The sequence below is a fragment of the Poromitra crassiceps genome, assembly GCF_964638095.1.
Source record: "Poromitra crassiceps genome assembly, chromosome: 29".
NCBI lineage: Eukaryota > Metazoa > Chordata > Actinopteri > Beryciformes > Melamphaidae > Poromitra > Poromitra crassiceps.
Genome location: NC_139641.1, coordinates 8,313,044 through 8,334,270, shown reverse-complemented (window position 1 = coordinate 8,334,270; position 21,227 = coordinate 8,313,044). Strand labels below are relative to the sequence as shown.

The 21,227-nt window shown below is 45.4% G+C and overlaps 1 protein-coding gene across 1 annotated transcript; it reads left to right on the top strand.

The window, feature by feature from the left end:
• Positions 1–2,769: 2,769 nt before the first annotated feature.
• On the top strand, positions 2,770–21,024 carry LOC310800039 (alpha-N-acetylgalactosaminide alpha-2,6-sialyltransferase 2-like; the record flags this gene model as incomplete). The annotated part of the gene is made up of 10 exons (XM_083662632.1): positions 2,770–2,870; positions 2,969–3,141; positions 3,766–3,914; positions 8,805–8,970; positions 12,059–12,221; positions 13,088–13,226; positions 13,685–13,788; positions 14,947–15,030; positions 15,152–15,251; positions 20,851–21,024. The coding sequence occupies 10 exons, from the start codon at positions 2,770–2,772 to the stop codon at positions 21,022–21,024; spliced, it is 1,353 nt and encodes a 450-aa protein (XP_083518758.1).
• Between the last annotated feature and the right edge of the window lie 203 nt (positions 21,025–21,227).

Sequence of the window (21,227 nt, the reverse complement as noted above, 5' to 3'; positions counted from 1 at the left end):
CACTGTTCTCTATGTGATAGGTATGATGAGAACCATTTGATGGCCTCAGAGGAAAAGTTGAAGTGTGTTAGTCTGGACAAGAGTACCTGATGGCTGATGGAATCGAAGGCCTTCTTGAAGTCCAGAAAGACTGCCATTGCACAGGGGGCCTTGTCCAGGGCACACCTCAACTTTTCGGTAAATAAGCAATTTGCTGACTCGGTTGAATGAAAGGCTCGGAATCCGAACTGCATAGGATGCAGAGGGGTGTGGCCTTTGTCTAGGTGTTTGACTATGGACTTGACAATCCACTTTTCTGCCACTTTTGATATAGCGGGTAGGATACTTATCGGTCTATAATTACAAATGTCTGTTTTGGTGCCGGATTTGAAAATGGGTGTGATTACAGCAACTTTCCACTGCGAAGGGACAGTGCATTGTCTTATGGACAGGTTTATCAGGTGTGTAATAGGTGCCACCAGGGAGTCAATATTAGTTTTGATGAAGTTTGTATCAAGCCCATGTGCATCCTTAGCTTTCGATGCTTTCAGTGATCTTACAATGTCTCTCACCTCGTTCTCTGTGATCTCCTCCAGGTTGAAAATGGGGAGATCATTTTGAACGGGGTGTGGAACAGACTTGGTGGGTTTGAACAGCTTTGTGATTTCATACACAGAGTTTAAAAAGAACAGGTTCAAGCTGCTCGCGAGCGTGTGGGGGTCTTTCACCAGGGTGTTATCTATCTTGAGTTCTAAGCTGTTTTTATCCTGCTTATAGAATTTACCTGTCAATTTATTTATGTATTCCCATACCTTTTTACCATTGCCTCTGGCATTCTCTATAATAGAGATATAAAATTTAGCTTTTGCCCTTCTTAAAAAAGTCGTTACTAGATTTCTAGCATGTGAGAAGAACTGTCTGTCCGTTGTTAGGCCAGATTTTAAAGCCCTCTTTAAAAGTATGTCCCTGGTTCTCATAAGGTCTCTGCATTCCCGGCTAACCCAAGGAAGCGTGATCCTTTTCCCCTTCCTCTGGCTCCCTCCTCTGGTGAAAGATTCCATTACACTGTTGAGTTTGGAGATTAACAACTGGCATCCAATCTCTACATTGTTGCATGAGTGGATGTCGTCCCATTCAAGCCCTTGTAGTGCGACTTCAAGGCTATGTTGCAGATGTTTTGGGATTGTTTTGACCATTGTTTGGGGGTGGGCTTTACTGAAAGACTGTTTTGAAAGTTTTCTGGTAAAGAATATTATGTTGTGGTCTGAGAGACCTGTTACAAAGTTATATGTTTTAGCGATTCTTTCTACTTTATTTGAGAATAGTAAATCTATCTTAGTTGCCGAATGGGGGGTTATCCTTGTGGGTTGCTCTATTAGTTGGGTTAGACCATAGCGGTCTGTTACCTGTTTAAGATGTTTTCTTATTTTTTTATCATCCCAATTTACATTTGTGTCTCCAATCAGGATTACCTCATGATTGAAGTCACATGCTGCAAGTATGGTCTTTAGCTGGTCGTAAACTTCTACCTTAGCCGATGGCTGACGGTATAAGCAGATTAGAGTGAACTTCATTGCAGTGGATAGAGTAATTTCTACACCCACACATTCGGCCTTGATCTCAGTAGGCCATACAATTTGTTTACACTGTAGGGTGTCCTTGATATAAAGCAAGGCCCCCCCACCCTTTCCTGCTGTTATTCTGTCCCTTCTGAACACCTGGTAGCCAGGCATGCTCACTAAGGCATCAGGGGATGACCGCTTTAGCCATGTTTCTGTCAGTCCCAGACAGTCAATGTTAGAGTTCACGAGCAGATCTTCTAGCTCACTGTGTTTATTTACCATGCTACGGATGTTAAGGTGTCCACAAAACAACCCTTTTGGTTTACACAGGGGGTCCCACACAATTTTAGCTTGATTTAGCGTATTAAAAAATTTAAGTTTTCTATGTTTTTTAAAAATAGGGTTTCTGTGTTTTACCTTGTCCACGGGTGGCTTTGGGGGTTGTGGGGGAGGGGGGGGGGACATGTTGTCCCACTGACCAGAGGCTCAACAGATTCAACCGACCGTGGGGGTCCAGCCCACGCTCGTGTTGAAGTGACCGGATGGTCGGATTTCGGCCACGGGGGCCCAGTCCGTGGTCGAGGTGAGAGCGTCTGTGATGGTGGGTCACAAGCTGCCAGGCTGTCGCCAGTTGACAGCCCGTTGGAGGCTCGTGTTGTGATGGCCGGATGGCCAGGCCTCGGCCACGGGGGCCCAGCCCGTGACCGAGCCGAGACGGACCGTGATGATGGGCCACCTGTGGCTGCCAGGACCGCCTGGTCCCCGAGCACGGCCCCGCCGCAGATGGACTCCGGATGCTGAGATGCTGTTGTGGAGGCTCGTGTTGTGACTGTGACGGTCAGGTGGCCAGGCCGCGGCCACGACGAGACGGACCGCGATGGCGGGCCATCCGGGGCCGCCAGGACCGCCCGGTCCCCGAGCACGCCCCGCCGCAGATGGACTCCGCATGCTGAAATGGCGCTGATGCTGCCGCTGTTGTGGAGGCTCGTGTTGTGATTGAGATGGCCGGATGGTCAGGCCGCGGCCACGGGGACCCAGCCCGTGGCCGTGCTGAGACGGTCTGCGACGGTAGGCCATCCGGGCCGCCAGGACCGCCTGGTCCCTTGGCACAGCCCCGCCGCAGATGGACTCCGGGTGTCGAAATGGCGCTGGGACTGCCGCTGCTGTGGCCATACTGTCACCAGCCGATGGATCGATGGATACTTCAGCCAGGTGGATGGCCGGATGAATGGCCGACGAGCGCAGGGGCCTAGCCTGCGCCCGTGTTGAAATGGCCGGGAGCACTGCCGAAGGCCGCGGGGGTCCGGCCCGCGCCGCGGATGCTAGATGGTAAGGCGAGGGCCCGGTAGGCCTGTCTAGCGGCCTAGCTAGCAGCCTACCTGGCGGCGAATGGTTGTTGTTGTCCCCCGGTGGCTCCCGGGTGGCAGCTGGGCTCGTCAGCGGCTTGTTAGCGTTAGCATTAGCAGCCCCGGGCGGTGGCTCTCCCCGGTGCTCGCTCAGATGCGGACGCTCGCATGGATCGACCTCCCTGGACTGCCACGGGCTGGTGAGAAGACACGGCTGGATGACCGATGGGTCCTCCGTGGGGCTCCGGTAGGAGGTAGGGTGAAAGAGATTACCTCCGGTTGGTTCGATTCCACTTACCCGCCTGAAGACCGGTGGGGGTAGGTGAAGCCATGCTAAAACGTTAGCTACTGACTGTTGTGGGAGCCAGGCTAATTGCTGGAATGCCGCGTTAGCATTAGCATGCACAGTTTGTGTGTGTGAAGCTGCCTCTGGCGTGCCTCCGGTGTGCGGTGCGGGGCCTGGGCACGGATGGATGTCGCCCGAGATCAGCAGGCAGATGGTGATAATATTCCTGCGGACGTCAGTTTCCTTTACGATGAGAGGCCGCCATCTACGCCGTAGCAGTGAATCGTGAGTAGCCGCAAGTCCATGGCCGAAATGTTTGTTTGTTTGGACGTTGCTGTCGGGGATATAAAACGTTGGGAGATTTTCCATGGTTTCCCCCACTAACCTCCGATCCAGTATTACTGGTCGTAGATTCTTAATCGCAGTTGCGAACAGGGAAATCGTGCAGAAAACACTCAAAAGGCTAAAAAACAAACTTGTCCGACGCCGCGGCACAGGCTGCTGCAGCCTGTGCCGCCATGTTAGAAGAGGAGGAGTCATGACGGATGACAGCAGCTCAGTGTGATGTTTGTCTCTGCTGGTGTCTCCTCAGTAGAGCAGCTCAGTGTGATGTTTGTCTCTGCTGGTGTCTCCTCAGTAGAGCAGCTCAGTGTGATGTTTGTCTCTGCTGGTGTCTCCTCAGTAGAGCAGCTCAGTGTGATGTTTGTCTCTGCTGGTGTCTCCTCAGTAGTGCAGCCCAGCGTGAGGAAAAGCTTGTTAAAACCTTAATAGTAGCTATCAAAGGCTATTGATTATCTTTCCCGCCCTGTTTGGGTGACAAAGTGAGCATTAGCTGGAGCCATGGAGAGCTTCTGAGACATGTTTCCTCAGGGGCCCGCCCCGTCCCCAGGGGCCCATGTTGAGAGATCACATGCACACACACACACACACACACACACACACACACACACACACGCACACGCACGCACACACACACACACGTTCTCTCTCTCCCTCTTTCAAAGCTAACACACTGCTCTCCTTTCACCCTCCTGCCACTAGAGAATCCATTTTACAGCCAGGGATCAAACACAGAGCCCTCTGGCTGTGTGCTGCTCTGACTACTGTAACGTGCACACACACACGCACACACACACGCACGCACACACACACACACACACACGCACGCACGCATGTGCGCACACACACACACATGCCCGCACACGTACGCACGTGCACATACACAGAGCGTTAAGTCCTCATCAGAGATGGGAAGTATCGAAGTACAAATACCTTGTTACTGTACTAATTAAGATTTTCAGGTATCTCTACTTTAAAAAAATATCCTGCTCTGGCTAGCCGGACATGGTCCAGACTTCATGTTTAGAAGAGGCTTCTGTCTGTCTTCTAACACCACAGGACGGATTGGGCTGAACATTTGCATGGAGGTGGGTTATGATCTGGGGAAGGTCATGAGATGGTTGGAAAGTCCTGGAATCACCTGGAAAGTCCTGGAAAATCCTAGAAAAGACCTGGAAAACACCTCACGCCCACACAGCCCAGTTTGGATTGGGCTGGAATTTTGCATGGCGGGGGGTAGTGATCTGGGGAAGGTCATGGGCGTGTCATCAAGTCCTAGAACCACCTGGAAAGACCTGGAAAACACCTTACGCCCACACCCCAGGACGGATTGGGCTGAAATTTTGCATGTCGGGGTGTTATGATCTGGGGAAGGTCATGGGTCTATCACCAAGTCCTGGAACCACCTGGAAAGTCCTGCAAAACACCTGGAATACACTTCACATCCACACCCCAGGTCGGATTGGGCTGAGTATTTGCATGGCGGTGGTTTGTGATCAGGGGACGGTCATAGGCGGTCATACTTCTGGAAACCATCTCTGGACACCACCATCATTTCCGGCCAAGCAAAAGGCACAGTTGTATTGCTTTAATTGTGCCTATAAAAGGGAGTATGTGGGCTCTGTTTGTTTCTCTGTTTCAATTGTCCCACTGATGATGTCACAATGTCTATTACATCATCACTGATGATGTCACAATGTTTATGACATCATCACATCTATGACATCATCAGTGATGTCACTCGAGCACTAGATGGTGTCAGTTTTACCCTACTGCCAGTTGCTGCATTAAAGAAGCTCAACTTGGAACACGTTGGTCAGTGTAGTAATTCGGGATGGAGTTTACCTGCCTGTCAATTCCTGCAAGGCTTGTGAAGAGGACAGGACATATGGCGTTTAAACTTTTCAGGAGAATTTTCCCTGTCCTGTTGGCGGTCTCGGTCTGCATCATGCTTTACATGCTGTCATGGGAATATATATCACAAAGGATCAAGTAAGTTGTTGAAAGATTCAGTGTTCATTTGTGGTGGGGTCTTATGGAGACAAACAACTTGATAGAGGCAAAGACAGCATGGAGGGTGGGTGACATGTAAGTTAGGGATGTTGGGTATCAGACACTTCTGCCAATGTACTTAATGAAGGCACTGTAGCTGCCCACTGCTTTTAAGTAGCTAGGATCAGTCAAATACAGATACAACAATCAAGTGCAACTTAACATAAGTTAATACTCATGGCACTTTTATCTTATCCTAACTTCTAAATGTATAGGTATCAAACCTCTGCTCATGCTCAATTTTCCAAAAATGTATCCAGGGGGTGATGGAAGTAACATAATAATACATAAATCAACTGGGAGACAAAGGAGCCAAAGGATGGATTTACAAATAATTCAATTTAAAACAACTGAACGTGTCCTACGTTTTCACAAACACATATCTAAATGACAAAATGTAGACACTTTAGTCTTTAGTGTATATAGCCTACCTCTATTCTATTTGATTGTTTTTGTTTATCGTCTATTCCTATGCTTCGTATAACGTCTCTATGTTTATATTCTTCCCTATCTGAGTGTGAGGAACTGCATGACTCAATTTCCCCTCGGCGATCAATAAAGTGATTATGGTTATTCTGATTCTGAAATATAAACATAAATATACATAATTGTCATAGATAGAGCGATAACCAGCCAGACTGTAAATTTCATGTAAATTCAATGTAAACTCATATTTAACTCTGACTGCAAATTCATGTAAATTCATTGCCTATTTAACGCCTGGTCGTCAAAAATATATCCCCCCCCCCACTTTTTATTCTTGTTTTTTTTTGCTTGGAAGTAGCTGTGAAATATAACCTCTGCTATTACTGTAGGTCGTCGCGTGAGGACCCTGTCGGGGGATATTGTCCAATAATGACTTGCTGTATCCCTTACTTAACCAAATTAGTTAGAATTTTGTTGTTCAAGTGGCAGGTGCCATGGCTGCATTACAGGTTTTGCTGTGCCATCAGTAAATAAAACACATCACACATCATCACAACACTACATCAACAAAAACATGCCATAATAAATGGCTGACACATTTCTTGATGAAATGTGTTGTTACAACAGGGATGGTTTTTAATTGGTTTTCTTAATTTCAAGGGAGATGGCATCCCATCGCATCTCTCCTCAAATCGACTACAGAGTGTTGTACAGGGTTTCCAACCACGGGGTCTTGAAGTAGTATTAAAGTATTAAAAGTTGATAAATCCATTTAGGGAAAGTTAAGGCCCTTAACTTAGTATTAAATGTTGTAGCTATTGTGCTGATTGTGTTAAATGAGCATATGATATCACTCATATCAATCGCAGCCCCCTGAATTTAATCAAAATCGTATCGTGGCAGACTTTGTGATATCAGCAAATATCGTATCGTTATCCAAAGAATCGATATAATATCGGATCGTGATGAAACTTGTGATCTACACCCCTATCGCTGAAGTGACGAAAGTGGCGTTGAGGTCTTAAAATATATTGAAAAAGTCTTAAAAAAAAGGTCTTAAAAGGAATTGAATTTAACTTCAGGATTCCTGCATATGCCCTGTTGTAATACTGTGTCGAAAAGCATTTCTAGAGGGAAATGGGTAGTTAAAAAAGGTAAGGTGAAAAGACAGATTGATATACAGCTGAACACTGGAAACTGACAATTTTCTGGTGAATCAATAGCCAATGCTGGTATGAATATTTTCTTTGAGCACATTGAGTCAATCAGTCCCCTACAGACATGTACAGTTGCTTAGAATAAGCACTAATATTTGACTAATATTTTGCATCTATCTATCCAATTCAGATGGACTCTTATCTCAGGGGAAACCGAACACAGAGAGAGTTCAGATGAAAACGACAACTACACCCCGGCTCCACCTGGAGCTGCAGGTTCCCTCCAGGAGACTCCCATGCCTCTCCTCTTCAGAAAGGACTTTAAGAAGCTGCCTCAGTGGGATTTTGATGATGTGTATAACCTGGATACCCAACCCAGACACACAGTAAGCAGACTATAGCAAGACCCTTGCAGCATTAAAACATGGGAATGGGTAGCCTCAGAATTTGACTACTCATTTGTTTCTCCCAATCATAGTCTCACACAAGGACCCTGTATTTTCCACTGTGGGCTGCATTCGCAAAGGCCCTACTTTTTCCATACATGGAGCAATCACAATAAAACAGTACTTGCCTTAAACACAAGCTCAAAAAACACAACCCTCACCCTCTGCCTCTATAACCCTCACCCTCTGTAACCCTCTGCCTCTGTAACCCTCACCTCTGCCTCTGTAACCCTCTGCCTCTCTAACCCTCACCTCTGCCTCTATAACCCTCACCCTCACCCTCTGCCTCTGTAACCCTCACCCTCTGCCTCTGTAACCCTCACCTCTGCCTCTGTAACCCTCTGTAACCCTCTGCCTCTGTAACCCTCACCCTCTGCCTCTGTAACCCTCTGCCTCTGTAACCCTCACCTCTGCCTCTGTAACCCTCACCTCTGCCTCTGTAACCCTCACCCTCTGCCTCTGTAACCCTCACCCTCTGCCTCTGTAACCCTCACCCTCTGCCTCTGTAACCCTCACCTCTGCAACCCTCACCTCTGCCTCTGTAACCCTCACCCTCTGTAACCCTCACCCTCAGTAACCCTCACCCTCTGCCTCTGTAACCCTCTGCCTCTGTAACCCTCACCCTCTGTAACCCTCACCTCTGCCTCTGTAACCCTCACCCTTTCCTCTGTAACCCCCACACTCTGTAACCCTCACCTCTGCCTCTGTAACCCTCACCCTCTGCCTTTGTAACCATCTGCCTCTGTAACCCTCACCTCTGCCTCTGTAATCCTCACCCTCTGTAACCCTCTGCATCTGTAATCCTCACCCTCTGTAACCCTCACCTCTGCATCTGCAACCTTCACCCTCTGTAACCCTCACCCTCTGGAACCCTCACCTCTGCCTCTGTAATCCTCACCCTCTGTAACCCTCTGCATCTGTAATCCTCACCCTCTGTAACCCTCACCTCTGCATCTGCAACCTTCACCCTCTGTAACCCTCTGCATCTGTAATCCTCACCCTCTGGAACCCTCACCCTCTGCCTCTTCCTTCAATCAGTCAGTGAAACAAACTACATTTATGTGACAATTGACCCATCCTCTCTTTCTCCACTGCATTGAGCTCTCTCAACCAATCAGTAGGTTTAACCAAATGAGTATGATGACTAACACAATTTCTAATTTCAGTGTTTGCCTGTTAGATTCATGTAGTATTTTCTTTGCCACTGTCAGACCTGTCCCCAGCCTCTGCAGAAGAGCCAGGATCCCAGCTTTAAGCAGGCTTTCATTCCCAACATGCGTCTGTTCATGATGCACAAAGATGATCTCAACATGGGCGAGTGGAACAGACTTTCCCATTTCAACAACCCCTTTGGTTTCATGGAGTTCAGCCACGACGGTACGGGCACGTGTGTGTGTGTGTGTGTGTGTGTGTGTGTGTGTGTGTGTGTGTGTGTGTGTGTGTGTGTGTGTGTGTGTGTTGTGTGTGTCTGCAAATTGAAGTATTGCGTAGTAGTTAATGTGATACTAAGCCCCCCACAATCAGTGGTCTCTGCTCTGATGTTTGTCATTTAATTTTTGGGAAAATGCACATTTTGATTAGCCTGGATTCAGACTTTAGAATCAGCCACTGCACATCAGGGGCGTAGCTATGGCTGGGCCTGGCTGGGCCTAGGCCCACCTAGTTCTTGCCTAGGCCCATCCAATCAGGAGACTTTAAACCTCTTAAACAGCATCTCAAATTAATCTTCAGATTCTCAGCTTTCAGATGATGTGTACCAGTTCTGTGGCATATACTTTTGATCTACTATCTCACCCCTGACCCCTCCCCCCAATAAAAAAAAGTGTCTGGTAGGGTGAGGCTTACATTTTCATCATGTAAACCAGGGGCGTCGCTAGCCCTGGGCTTCCGGGTCTAGAGCCCCGGATGTTTTTTTCCTAGCCCCGGAGTTTTTATATATATATATATATATATATATTTTTTTCAATAAACAAAGTCTGGCATTAATAATCAGTACATTATACAAAAAAATCAGACTAAACATTTACAAAATTGGAACAGACAATCAAATAAACAACAAAATAAAATAAATAAAGCAAAATCATTGTCAGAGTTCTAAACAGTTTTCTAAAAAAAAAAAACAGAAAATATCAGTAGGCTATGCAGGACCAAATTATCAGTTACTATTGTCATAGTGTGTCATTACATAATGTTTCTGCTTCACTCCTCACCACCTCCTCTCCACACGAGCTCATCATCTCACTATGAAATTATTCAAACAAATGACATGCGCCAACATGCATCACAGTAGCTACAACTATGAAATTATCTTATGTTATTTAGTTGTTTAGTTGTGAAGATATTTTCTGAGATAAATGGGCCTTGATGCTCAAGGCCCATTTATCTCAGAAAATATCTTCACACAGAATATTATTAACCATACAACCTACAACCTACAACGCTAGCATCAGCATGAAGCCACAGCCATCCACTCCAATGTCTATAGAAGCTAACGTTAGCATGACACAATAACAATGCCTTCACTTCACAGTTACATTAAACAAAACCACACATCACTGCTTCATTAAACCATTACAACAAACAATACCTTGTTCCCAATTCCAGCTAGGCGCTTTTGATTAGATAGAACCGTAGGTTGAAGAGCGACATGTGTTTTGCGACCGGCCGGTGAGCACACCTTACGTCAAGTAGCGTAGATATAACATCACTACGTCCGCTCTAAGTTTCAAAATAAAAGTACCATATGATACAAAAACGGCACCATCAGAATTTAGGATTACAGGAAGCGTGTACCTTAATAAAATACCTTCACAGGAGTTACTGGGGGGGTTCGTACCATTGAGATATAATATTTAATAAAATAAAATATGTAAATTTGCTAAGTGGACTCCCGCCAGAACCCTATCAAGGCCCTCCTGTGGTCTCTGGACCTCACTTTGAGACCCACTAATCTTGTTCTTGTGTATTCATCTCAAATGACTCACAACATGGGTATTTACGGATTGGAAAAACCAAAAAATTTTGAGTGGCACCCCAGGTACCCCCCCTCCCCGTCGGGGTACCTGGCTAAAGCCCCCAATGTCTTCAGGACCTACAAACGCCCCTGATGTAAACACGTGCATTTGACTATCAAAGAGGCAATTTACACCTGGCATTAACATGCGTTTTCTATCCTCAGATTGCAATCAGATTGTATTTGATCACTTCAGCCTGATTTCATTTACACCTGGCACTAACATGCGTTTTGGGTGAACCGATTGCTCTCCAGCTCGAACGTCATCACGCGCGCGCCCCCTGAACGTGTGCATGCATGTTTGCATGCATGCACAGGGAAATAGAGGTTATTGTTAAGCTCAAATGCATGCACAGTGAACGTCCCTCCCCTTCACCTGGACAAAACGATGGCCGATCACCCAGCACTGCATCTATTTCTTTATCAAAAGGACACGTTACCCTACCCCTGCCACTTTTCTTGTTCTTGTCCTTGGCCTGTCTGTAAGCCAGTTTCAGGTGTTAAATGTTTCCCTGACATTGTAGCCAGGTCCTGTTGTGGCCATTCTCTGCCAGTTTCTTAGCCACTACTTCATAAATGGGTCGGTCGCGATATGCACTGCCAAGTTTAGCTTGTATACTTTCGTCAGACCAAATTGAAAGCAGGCACTTGTCTCCTTGTGACTCCATCCACGAGTGTCAATATCATCCATAGCGTTAGTTCTCCTTCCTTGCTGTTTTTTTTTTAAATATTTTTTTCCCGATTTTTTTATCCCATTTTTATCCCCCATTAGTGCTAACGTAATTTCTTTATCCTGGTTGCTACTCCACCCTCTGCCGATCTGGGGAGAGCCGAAACTGGCTCCATGCTTCCTCCGAGACATGGGCAGTTAGCCAGCCGCTTCTTTTCACCTGACAGAGGAAGCTTCACCGGTAGGACATAGCACGTGGGAGGTTCACGCTATTCCAACCAGTTCCCCTCCCTCTGAACAGGCGCCCTTAACGACCAGAGGAGGAACCACATTAGCAACCAGGATATTGCATGTTTTTGGTGAAGGGGGTTCCTATATGAAGGAAACCCCCGGGAGGCACGGGGAGAACATGCAAACTCCACACAGAAAGGCCCTTTTGACGACCCCACCCGGGCGGTGGGCACTCGAGGACATGCGGACGGGCACGCATTCCTTCAGCGGTCACATCGTCCCAGGTGGGAATCGAACCCACGACCTTCGAGCTGTGAGGCGTACCTCCCTTCCTTCCTTGCTGTTAACGTTAGCGCGTAACGCTAGCTCTGGATGTGTTCTTTCTTTGTGCTAACTAGATAAACACTCGCGCGCGAGGACGTATTTCCCCCACCTAAATCTGTGGTGAAGCCTGACACCTAATGGTGAAAAGCAGGGTACTGCTGGTCAGTTGAGTTACTTTTGAAGCACAGACTATGTATTTATCTGTAATGTTTTGCTTGGCTTTGCAGAAGTGAAGGCAGCTGTGGATTTGATCCCAAAGCCGAAGGAGCCACTGCTCCTCCCCAGAGGCGATGGTGACGGCTGTGTGCGCTGTGCTGTGGTGGCCAACTCTGGGATCATGACCGGCTCTGGCATGGGGAAGGAGATAAACGCACACGATTATGTGTTTCGGTAAGACGGCACAGAATACTATATAAATGCTCTAAAAGGACTGATCAATACTACTACTATACTGTAGCAGTAAAGCAACAGATACTTGTTTTTAAGTGGTGCAGCCGCTTCTATACGTGACTTTGTGTGTTTGTGGCGAGATGTGTGTGGGGACAGTTGTGTGCAGCGGGATGTTGTGTGCACCGAGATTCAGTGTTGTGCATGAACAGAAGAATATTGCAGAATAGTTTTGGGGTATCACAACACTAGAGCCAGGGTGTCAAACCTCAACCTTCACAGATTCAGAACCATGATGGGCAAGGACTCTCTATCTGGTGCATTAGAGTGGAACAAACTGCCTCTTGAAACCGAGAAAGTGCAGAACCCACAGGTTTTTAAGAAAATGATCAAACAGGTTCTATTTGATAAAATCCCCAAATAAGGATAGGGCGTTTTAAGTTACTTCGAAACGTACGTACTTTTAACTTATTTTAACTTACCTTGATTTGGGTATTATAAATAAATTGCACTTGTATTGTCTGTCTCTCTCTCTCTCTCTCTCTCTCTCTCTCTCTCTCTCTCTCTCTCTCTCTCTCTCTCTCTCTCTCTCTCTCTCTCTCTCTCTCTCTCTCTCTCTCTCTCTCTCTCCAAGAGCCAGGTCTGCTCAAGGTCTTTTCCTCGTTTTGCCGTTGCCAAACTCGTTTAAATTGCCACATGACCTTGCAGTAAAATCGCCAGTGCGTGTGAGAATTGTCTCAACTGTTGGGTCTAAAATAAAGAGCCTGGTCTTCTACCTGCTCTATTTGTAAAGCGCCTTGAGATGTTATAATTTGGCACTATATAAATATAAAATGGATTGATTTTGATGCTCTGACTCTCTCCTGCAGGATGAACGGTGCGGCCATAAAGGGCTATGAGGAGGATGTCGGGAACAAAACGTCCGTATACGTTCACACAGCCCACTCCATCACCGCGTCGCCGTACTTTTTCAAACGCTACGGATACAGACACATCCCAGACGATGAGGTACTGAGATTTTTCAGTAGCATAACGAGGGAAGAGTAGATGTCATTTTAAGGATTTTAATGAGATAATTGAACTTTTTCTGAGAAAAACCACCACACAAGTTTTTAATCAAAGTATAGCCTTTATACATCTTTAAAACATGTTTGGAGCGGATCGTTTAAGTTTAATAATCTTTGAATTATATTAATATGACGTGAGGCTAGCTTTGCACAGGAACACCCGGTAGAAATACTTTCTACTTTGATACTTTATTACATGTCATGTCCTGTACTATATAGATAGTTTCAGTTTTTGTTCCAGTTTTTCAAGGGGTCTCTGTACACTTCACAAATATATATATATATATATATATATATATATATATATATATATATATATATATATTACTTGTACTTAAGTAATGTGTGTACTTTTTTCAGGTCTGACGGCTAAACCTGTCTCTCCTCTTCCTCTCACAGGGTATAAAGCATGTGATGATTCCTGAGGGGATGAGGGATTTCCAGTGGCTGCAGGGGCTTCTCACAAATCAGAGAGTCCCCAGTGGACAATACAAGAACTACCAGTAAACATTTACCTCTACTCTACACACGCACGCATACATGCACAGTGCACACACACACACACACACACACACACACACCACTGAAGGTGTGTCTGCCCCCCCCCCCCAATTTTTTTAGCCCATTTCTATCCCCCATTAGTGCTAATTTTAATTGATTGATGGTTGCTGCTGCTCCACCCTCTGCCGATCTGGGGAGAGCCGAAACTAGCTCCATGCTTCCTCCGAGACATGGGCAGTTAGCCAGCCGCTTCTTTTCACCTGACAGGGGAAGCTTCACCGGTAGGACATAGCACATGGGAGGATCACGCTATTCCAATGAGTTCCCCTCCCTCCGAACAGGTGCCCCAAACGACCAGAGGAGGCACCACTTCAGCGACCAGGATATTGCATGTTTTGGGGAGGGGTTCCTATATGAAGGAAAGCACCAGGGGGCACGGGGAGAACATGCAACCTCCACACAGAAAGGCCCTTTTGACGACCCCACCCGGGCGGTGGGCACTCGAGGACATGCGGACGGGCACGCACTCCTTCAGCGCTCACAGCGTCCCAGGTGGGAATCGAACCCAGGACCTTCTAGGTGTGAGGCGATAGCGCTACCGTGCCCCTTCACACAGGTGTTTTTAAAGGAGAGGGATGGTAACACGTGTCAGACTGAAAATACTGCCTGTCTGAGATGAAAGAGGGTTGAGAGGCGGGCCATAGCATTGGCCAATCCTGGCGTTTTCCGCCCCCAAATCGAGTGGGTTCCGGGAGAACCAGGCTCTCCGCGCCTCGCGCCACTTACGTCTTTTAAGACGGATGTTAACGTTATTCCTGGAATGCGGGTTTAATGAGCCAGTTACATATCTTTGCATTCTTAGACATTACCCGTTTGTTTTATTTTGTATGTTACATACTTAGTGGCCAAGTTATTAGTTAGTTTATGGGCTTGAAATTCTGCCAGGTTACAGGCACTATAGGCGTCCCATCTTGCCTGCAGAAGTTTGGCCGCTGCTGTTGTCTGCTGAATAGACCGGCCGGTGGAGTGATATTTTAGAGATGAGGCGGTTCTTAAATGAATGATTTAAGAACAGCTAGGTGTGCTGTTATGTCCTTGACCAATCAGATTGCTTGGTCGGAACTACATGTTGTATAATGAGTATTGTCTTTACCTTCCAGGGCGAGGACATATTACGCTGGACGCTTTGACGAGAGCCGCTTCTATGTTCTGCACCCAGACTTTCTCAGATATGTGCGCAACAGGTCAGACTCCTTTCACCTTTAATCCTACGCAAACCTGCCTCATACATGTGTGTCTATTACGCTGTTTAATGTGTGTGTGTGTGTGTGTGTGTGTGTGTCTGTGTGCTTTCATTGCTCACAGGTTCTTGAAGTCTTCATTCCTCAATACTACGGGCTGGACTATATGCAGACCGAGCAACGGGGCCTTCACTCTCTTCCTGGCTCTACATACCTGTGATGTGGTAAGATAACATTACTCTCTTCCTGGCTCTACATACCTGTAATGTGGTAAGATAACATTACTCTCTTCCTGGCTCTACATACCTGTGATGTGGTAAGATAACATTACTCTCTTCCTGGCTCTACATACCTGTGATGTGGTAAGATAACATTACTCTCTTCCTGGCTCTACATACCTGTGATGTGGTAAGATAACATTACTCTCTTCCTGGCTCTACATACCTGTGATGTGGTAAGATAACATTACTCTCTTCCTGGCTCTACATACCTGTGATGTGGTAAGATAACATTACTCTCTTCCTGGCTCTACATACCTGTGATGTGGTAAGATAACATTACTCTCTTCCTGGCTCTACATACCTGTGATGTGGTAAGATAACATTACTCTCTTCCTGGCTCTACATACCTGTGATGTGGTAAGATAACATTACTCTCTTCCTGGCTCTACATACCTGTGATGTGGTAAGATAACATCACTCTCTTCCTGGCTCTACATACCTGTGATGTGGTAAGATAACATCACTCTCTTCCTGGCTCTACATACCTGTGATGTGGTAAGATAACATTACTCTCTTCCTGGCTCTACATACATGTGATGTGGTAAGATAACATTACTCTCTTCCTGGCTCTACATACATGTGATGTGGTAAGATAACATTACTCTCTTCCTGGCTCTACATACCTGTGATGTGGTAAGATAACATTACTCTCTTCCTGGCTCTACATACCTGTGATGTGGTAAGATAACATTACTCTCTTCCTGGCTCTACATACCTCTGATGTGGTAAGATAACATTACTCTCTTCCTGGCTCTACATACCTGTGATGTGGTAAGATAACATTACTCTCTTCCTGGCTCTACATACCTGTGATGTGGTAAGATAACATTACTCTCTTCCTGGCTCTACATACCTGTGATGTGGTAAGATAACATTACTCTCTTCCTGGCTCTACAGACCTGTGATGTGGTAAGATAACATTACTCTCTTCCTGGCTCTACATACCTGTGATGTGGTAAGATAACATTACTCTCTTCCTGGCTCTACATACATGTGATGTGGTAAGATAACATTACTCTCTTCCTGGCTCTACATACCTGTGATGTGGTAAGATAACATTACTCTCTTCCTGGCTCTACATACCTGTGATGTGGTAAGATAACATTACTCTCTTCCTGGCTCTACATACCTGTGATGTGGTAAAATAACATTACTCTCTTCCTGGCTCTACATACCTGTGATGTGGTAAGATAACATTACTCTCTTCCTGGCTCTACATACCTGTGATGTGGTAAGATAACATTACTCTCTTCCTGGCTCTACATACCTGTGATGTGGTAAGATAACATTACTCTCTTCCTGGCTCTACATACCTGTAATGTGGTAAGATAACATTACTCTCTTCCTGGCTCTACATACCTCTGATGTGGTAAGATAACATTACTCTCTTCCTGGCTCTACATACCTGTGATGTGGTAAGATAACATCACTCTCTTCCTGGCTCTACATACCTGTGATGTGGTAAGATAACATTACTCTCTTCCTGGCTCTACATACCTGTGATGTGGTAAGATAACATTACTCTCTTCCTGGCTCTACATACCTGTGATGTGGTAAGATAACATTACTCTCTTCCTGGCTCTACATACCTGTGATGTGGTAAGATAACATTACTCTCTTCCTGGCTCTACATACCTGTGATGTGGTAAGATAACATTACTCTCTTCCTGGCTCTACATACCTGTAATGTGGTAAGATAACATTACTCTCTTCCTGGCTCTACATACCTGTGATGTGGTAAGATAACATTACTCTCTTCCTGGCTCTACATACCTGTGATGTGGTAAGATAACATTACTCTCTTCCTGGCTCTACATACCTGTGATGTGGTAAGATAACATTACTCTCTTCCTGGCTCTACATACCTCTGATGTGGTAAGATAACATTACTCTCTTCCTGGCTCTACATACATGTGATGTGGTAAGATAACATTACTCTCTTCCTGGCTCTACATACCTGTGATGTGGTAAGATAACATTACTCTCTTCCTGGCTCTACATACATGTGATGTGGTAAGATAACATTACTCTCTTCCTGGCTCTGTATACCTCTGATGTGGTAAGATAACATTACTCTCTTCCTGGCTCTACATACCTGTGATGTGGTAAGATAACATCACTCTCTTCCTGGCTCTACATACCTGTGATGTGGTAAGATAACATTACTCTCTTCCTGGCTCTACATACCTGTGATGTGGTAAGATAACATTACTCTCTTCCTGACTCTACATACATGTGATGTGGTAAGATAACATTACTCTCTTCCTGACTCTACATACATGTGATGTGGTAAGATAACATTACTCTCTTCCTGGCTCTACATACCTGTGATGTGGTAAGATAACATTACTCTCTTCCTGGCTCTACATACCTGTGATGTGGTAAGATAACATTACTCTCTTCCTGGCTCTACATACCTGTGATGTGGTAAGATAACATTACTCTCTTCCTGGCTCTACATACCTGTGATGTGGTAAGATAACATTACTCTCTTCCTGGCTCTACATACCTGTGATGTGGTAAGATAACATTACTCTCTTCCTGGCTCTACATACCTGTGATGTGGTAAGATAACATTACTCTCTTCCTGGCTCTACATACCTGTGATGTGGTAAGATAACATTACTCTCTTCCTGGTTCTACATACCTGTGATGTGGTAAGATAACATCACTCTCTTCCTGGCTCTACATACCTGTGATGTGGTAAGATAACAGTACTCTCTTCCTGGCTCTACATACCTGTGATGTGGTAAGATAACATTACTCTCTTCCTGGCTCTGTATACCTCTGATGTGGTAAGATAACATTACTCTCTTCCTGGCTCTACATACCTGTGATGTGGTAAGATAACATTACTCTCTTCCTGGCTCTACATACCTGTAATGTGGTAAGATAACATTACTCTCTTCCTGGCTCTACATACCTGTGATGTGGTAAGATAACATTACTCTCTTCCTGGCTCTACATACCTGTAATGTGGTAAGATAACATTACTCTCTTCCTGGCTCTACATACCTGTGATGTGGTAAGATAACATTACTCTCTTCCTGGCTCTACATACCTGTGATGTGGTAAGATAACATTACTCTCTTCCTGGCTCTACATACCTGTGATGTGGTAAGATAACATTACTCTCTTCCTGGCTCTACATACCTGTGATGTGGTAAGATAACATTACTCTCTTCCTGGCTCTGCATACCTCTGATGTGGTAAGATAACATTACTCTCTTCCTGGCTCTACATACCTGTGATGTGGTAAGATAACATTACTCTCTTCCTGGCTCTACATACCTGTGATGTGGTAAGATAACATTACTCTCTTCCTGGCTCTACATACCTGTGATGTGGTAAGATAACATTACTCTCTTCCTGGCTCTACATACCTGTGATGTGGTAAGATAACATTACTCTCTTCCTGGCACCTGGCGTTTAGCGCTCTCGGCGGCTAGTGTTTTTGGGCGGAGCGCTCTGGGCACCTCAAGCAGGAAATATTTCAACTTTTGGAGAAAAGCGTCAATGTCACTTTTTTCAACTGACCAAGCAAATCGAGGAAGAGTCGGGACTAAAAAGATCAACAAAGCGGGGGAGGAGAGGCTCGCGGGGAGAATTATTCATTGTATCATCTTGTTGGGTTGATGTTAGCTTGCTATTTACCTTGTATGCTAGCTAGCTAACGTTAGCTAGCTAGCTAGCTTAGCTTTCGGTCAGGACGGCCAAATCACTGCCGATCTTTCGGAAAAGACTAAAGACACACCTTTTCACGCTCCATCTGGGCCCTTCTTGAACTAGCTTATTTCTCTCTTTAAAAAAAAAAAACTACTAACCTAAACTAAACTTGTACCACTGTTCCTTCAAAAGTTGTAGTTGTTATAGAGTCTATAACAACTACAACAGTGTGTTGCATAGTTGATTGCTCTATTGCTGACAAAAATGTGATATTGTAAGTCGCTTTGGATAAAAGCGTCTGCCAAATGACGTAATGTAATGTAATGTTAGCTACTAACTACAGAGTCAGCTTTGTGTGTTTCTGTGCATGTCGGAAGCGCTCTGCAGGGCCGGATCTACCATATGGGCAACCTGGGCAGGTGCCCAGAGGCCCTCAGTATGAAGGGGCCCTCCAATTTATTTAATTTTTTTGGTCGGGCTCATGTCATATATATATTGAACATATCCTGTACAATGTGTGTATATATATATATATATATATATATATATATATATATATATGAGATGCGCGGATGAGTTTTTATGCCATCCTAATCTGCGTGTATGCATGAACCGTCCGGGGTTCCTCTGCCTTTCCGAAGCCCTGCCACTCCGAACGTTAACTTCCATTATTCGGACTGGCGGTCGTTCACCTTAGAAGCCGCAATGCTGACCTTAGGTTTAGGCGTGGGGGTGGGAGAGGTTAGGTTTTGGGTTAGGGTCTGGGGGAGGTTAGGTTTAGGCATGGGGGGAGGTTAGGTTTGGCGTGGGGGCTGGGAGAGGTTAGTGAAAAACGGGGAATATAGACCCCCTTTCTGAGTGCCGATATTTCGGAGTGGCAGAGCGTCGGAGTGGCAGCATGTAACCGAACCGTCCGCCCTCCATAAATCCGCGCAAATTATTTCATACTATTTATAGGTCCGCGCCCGCCATGCACCCGACGGTATAAACGCTATAAAACGCTATAAAAGGAGCGAACTTACGGTTTCTGCTGCCGTTGTCCAAGACTCCAAATAAACGTCCATGATGTATTATGTCCAGTCCACCACTTGCCCTCATGTAGTTTACTCGGCTAACGCTATAGCTTTAAGTTTAGTTTACTTGATTGCCTCATTGTATGGGAAAATACACGTCTTCAGCGGAGATTCCTTTTTGAGAGTGACATCATTGACCATATATGGACGAGTGGAGCCTAGCACATGGCTGTATTGTTTGGTTTACGGCCGTGGGTCCTTTGGGGGACCTACAATAGGCGACTAAGAATGTGCCTGACGAAAAATGTAGCTTAAAATACGTTCATAGACTAGAGAACATAATTATTATTATTGTTCCTCATTAATGATACATCGTTTCAACCGCCCGCAACCCATCCGCTATTAATCAGAATGTTTATTTTTATGATCCGGCCCGCCCCCGGGGCGGGATATCCGCGGTCAGCGCGGTTATAACTGTGGCCCACGCATCACTAATATATATATGATAAAAATGTGTTTTATATGTTTTATGTTTTATACTGCAATATTTAGGGTTTAGTTGAAGACTATGAGCAGTGGTGGAATGGGACCATCTTTCAGGGGGGCGCATGAGATCCAAAGCGCTTCGCTATGGAAAAAAACAAACACAGTCTATGGACACGGCCCCTATAAAGATGTCAATTAGGCCTCCTAATTTGCCTAATATGGTTACCATGGTGAATGATACAAAAGCATATGAGCAACATAAAACAATATGTGCATTTATTGAATGTATTCATATACTGAATGTCAAAGACTAGATCATTATAATTTAGCAAGTCTATTTTGGTCCGATCTAATCTTGGTCTCTCTCTCTCTCTCAGGTGGATGCATATGGATTCATGACAGAGGACTGGGAGAAATACTCCAACTACTATGTGGAAAGACAAGTTAAAACCAGAGTAATCTTCTACTCCAACCATGACTACATCATGGAAATGAAGGCATGGAAAATGCTGCACAACGCTAAAATCATCAGGCTTTATCAAAGAGGATAATGATAAGATGGCACCTTTTTTTAATCCGAAATTCAGGTGCCACAGCAGCAACTGGCAGAACAGTACCAAGGAAAACAAGTACGTTAATAAAAGAAAAGTGATAATATAAGTGTACATACAGTAATATAATGCTTGGGCAAAACAGCTTGGTGCGCATGTGTAGGAGCAGGGCTGCATGTGCGACCGGGTTAAAGACCCGCCAG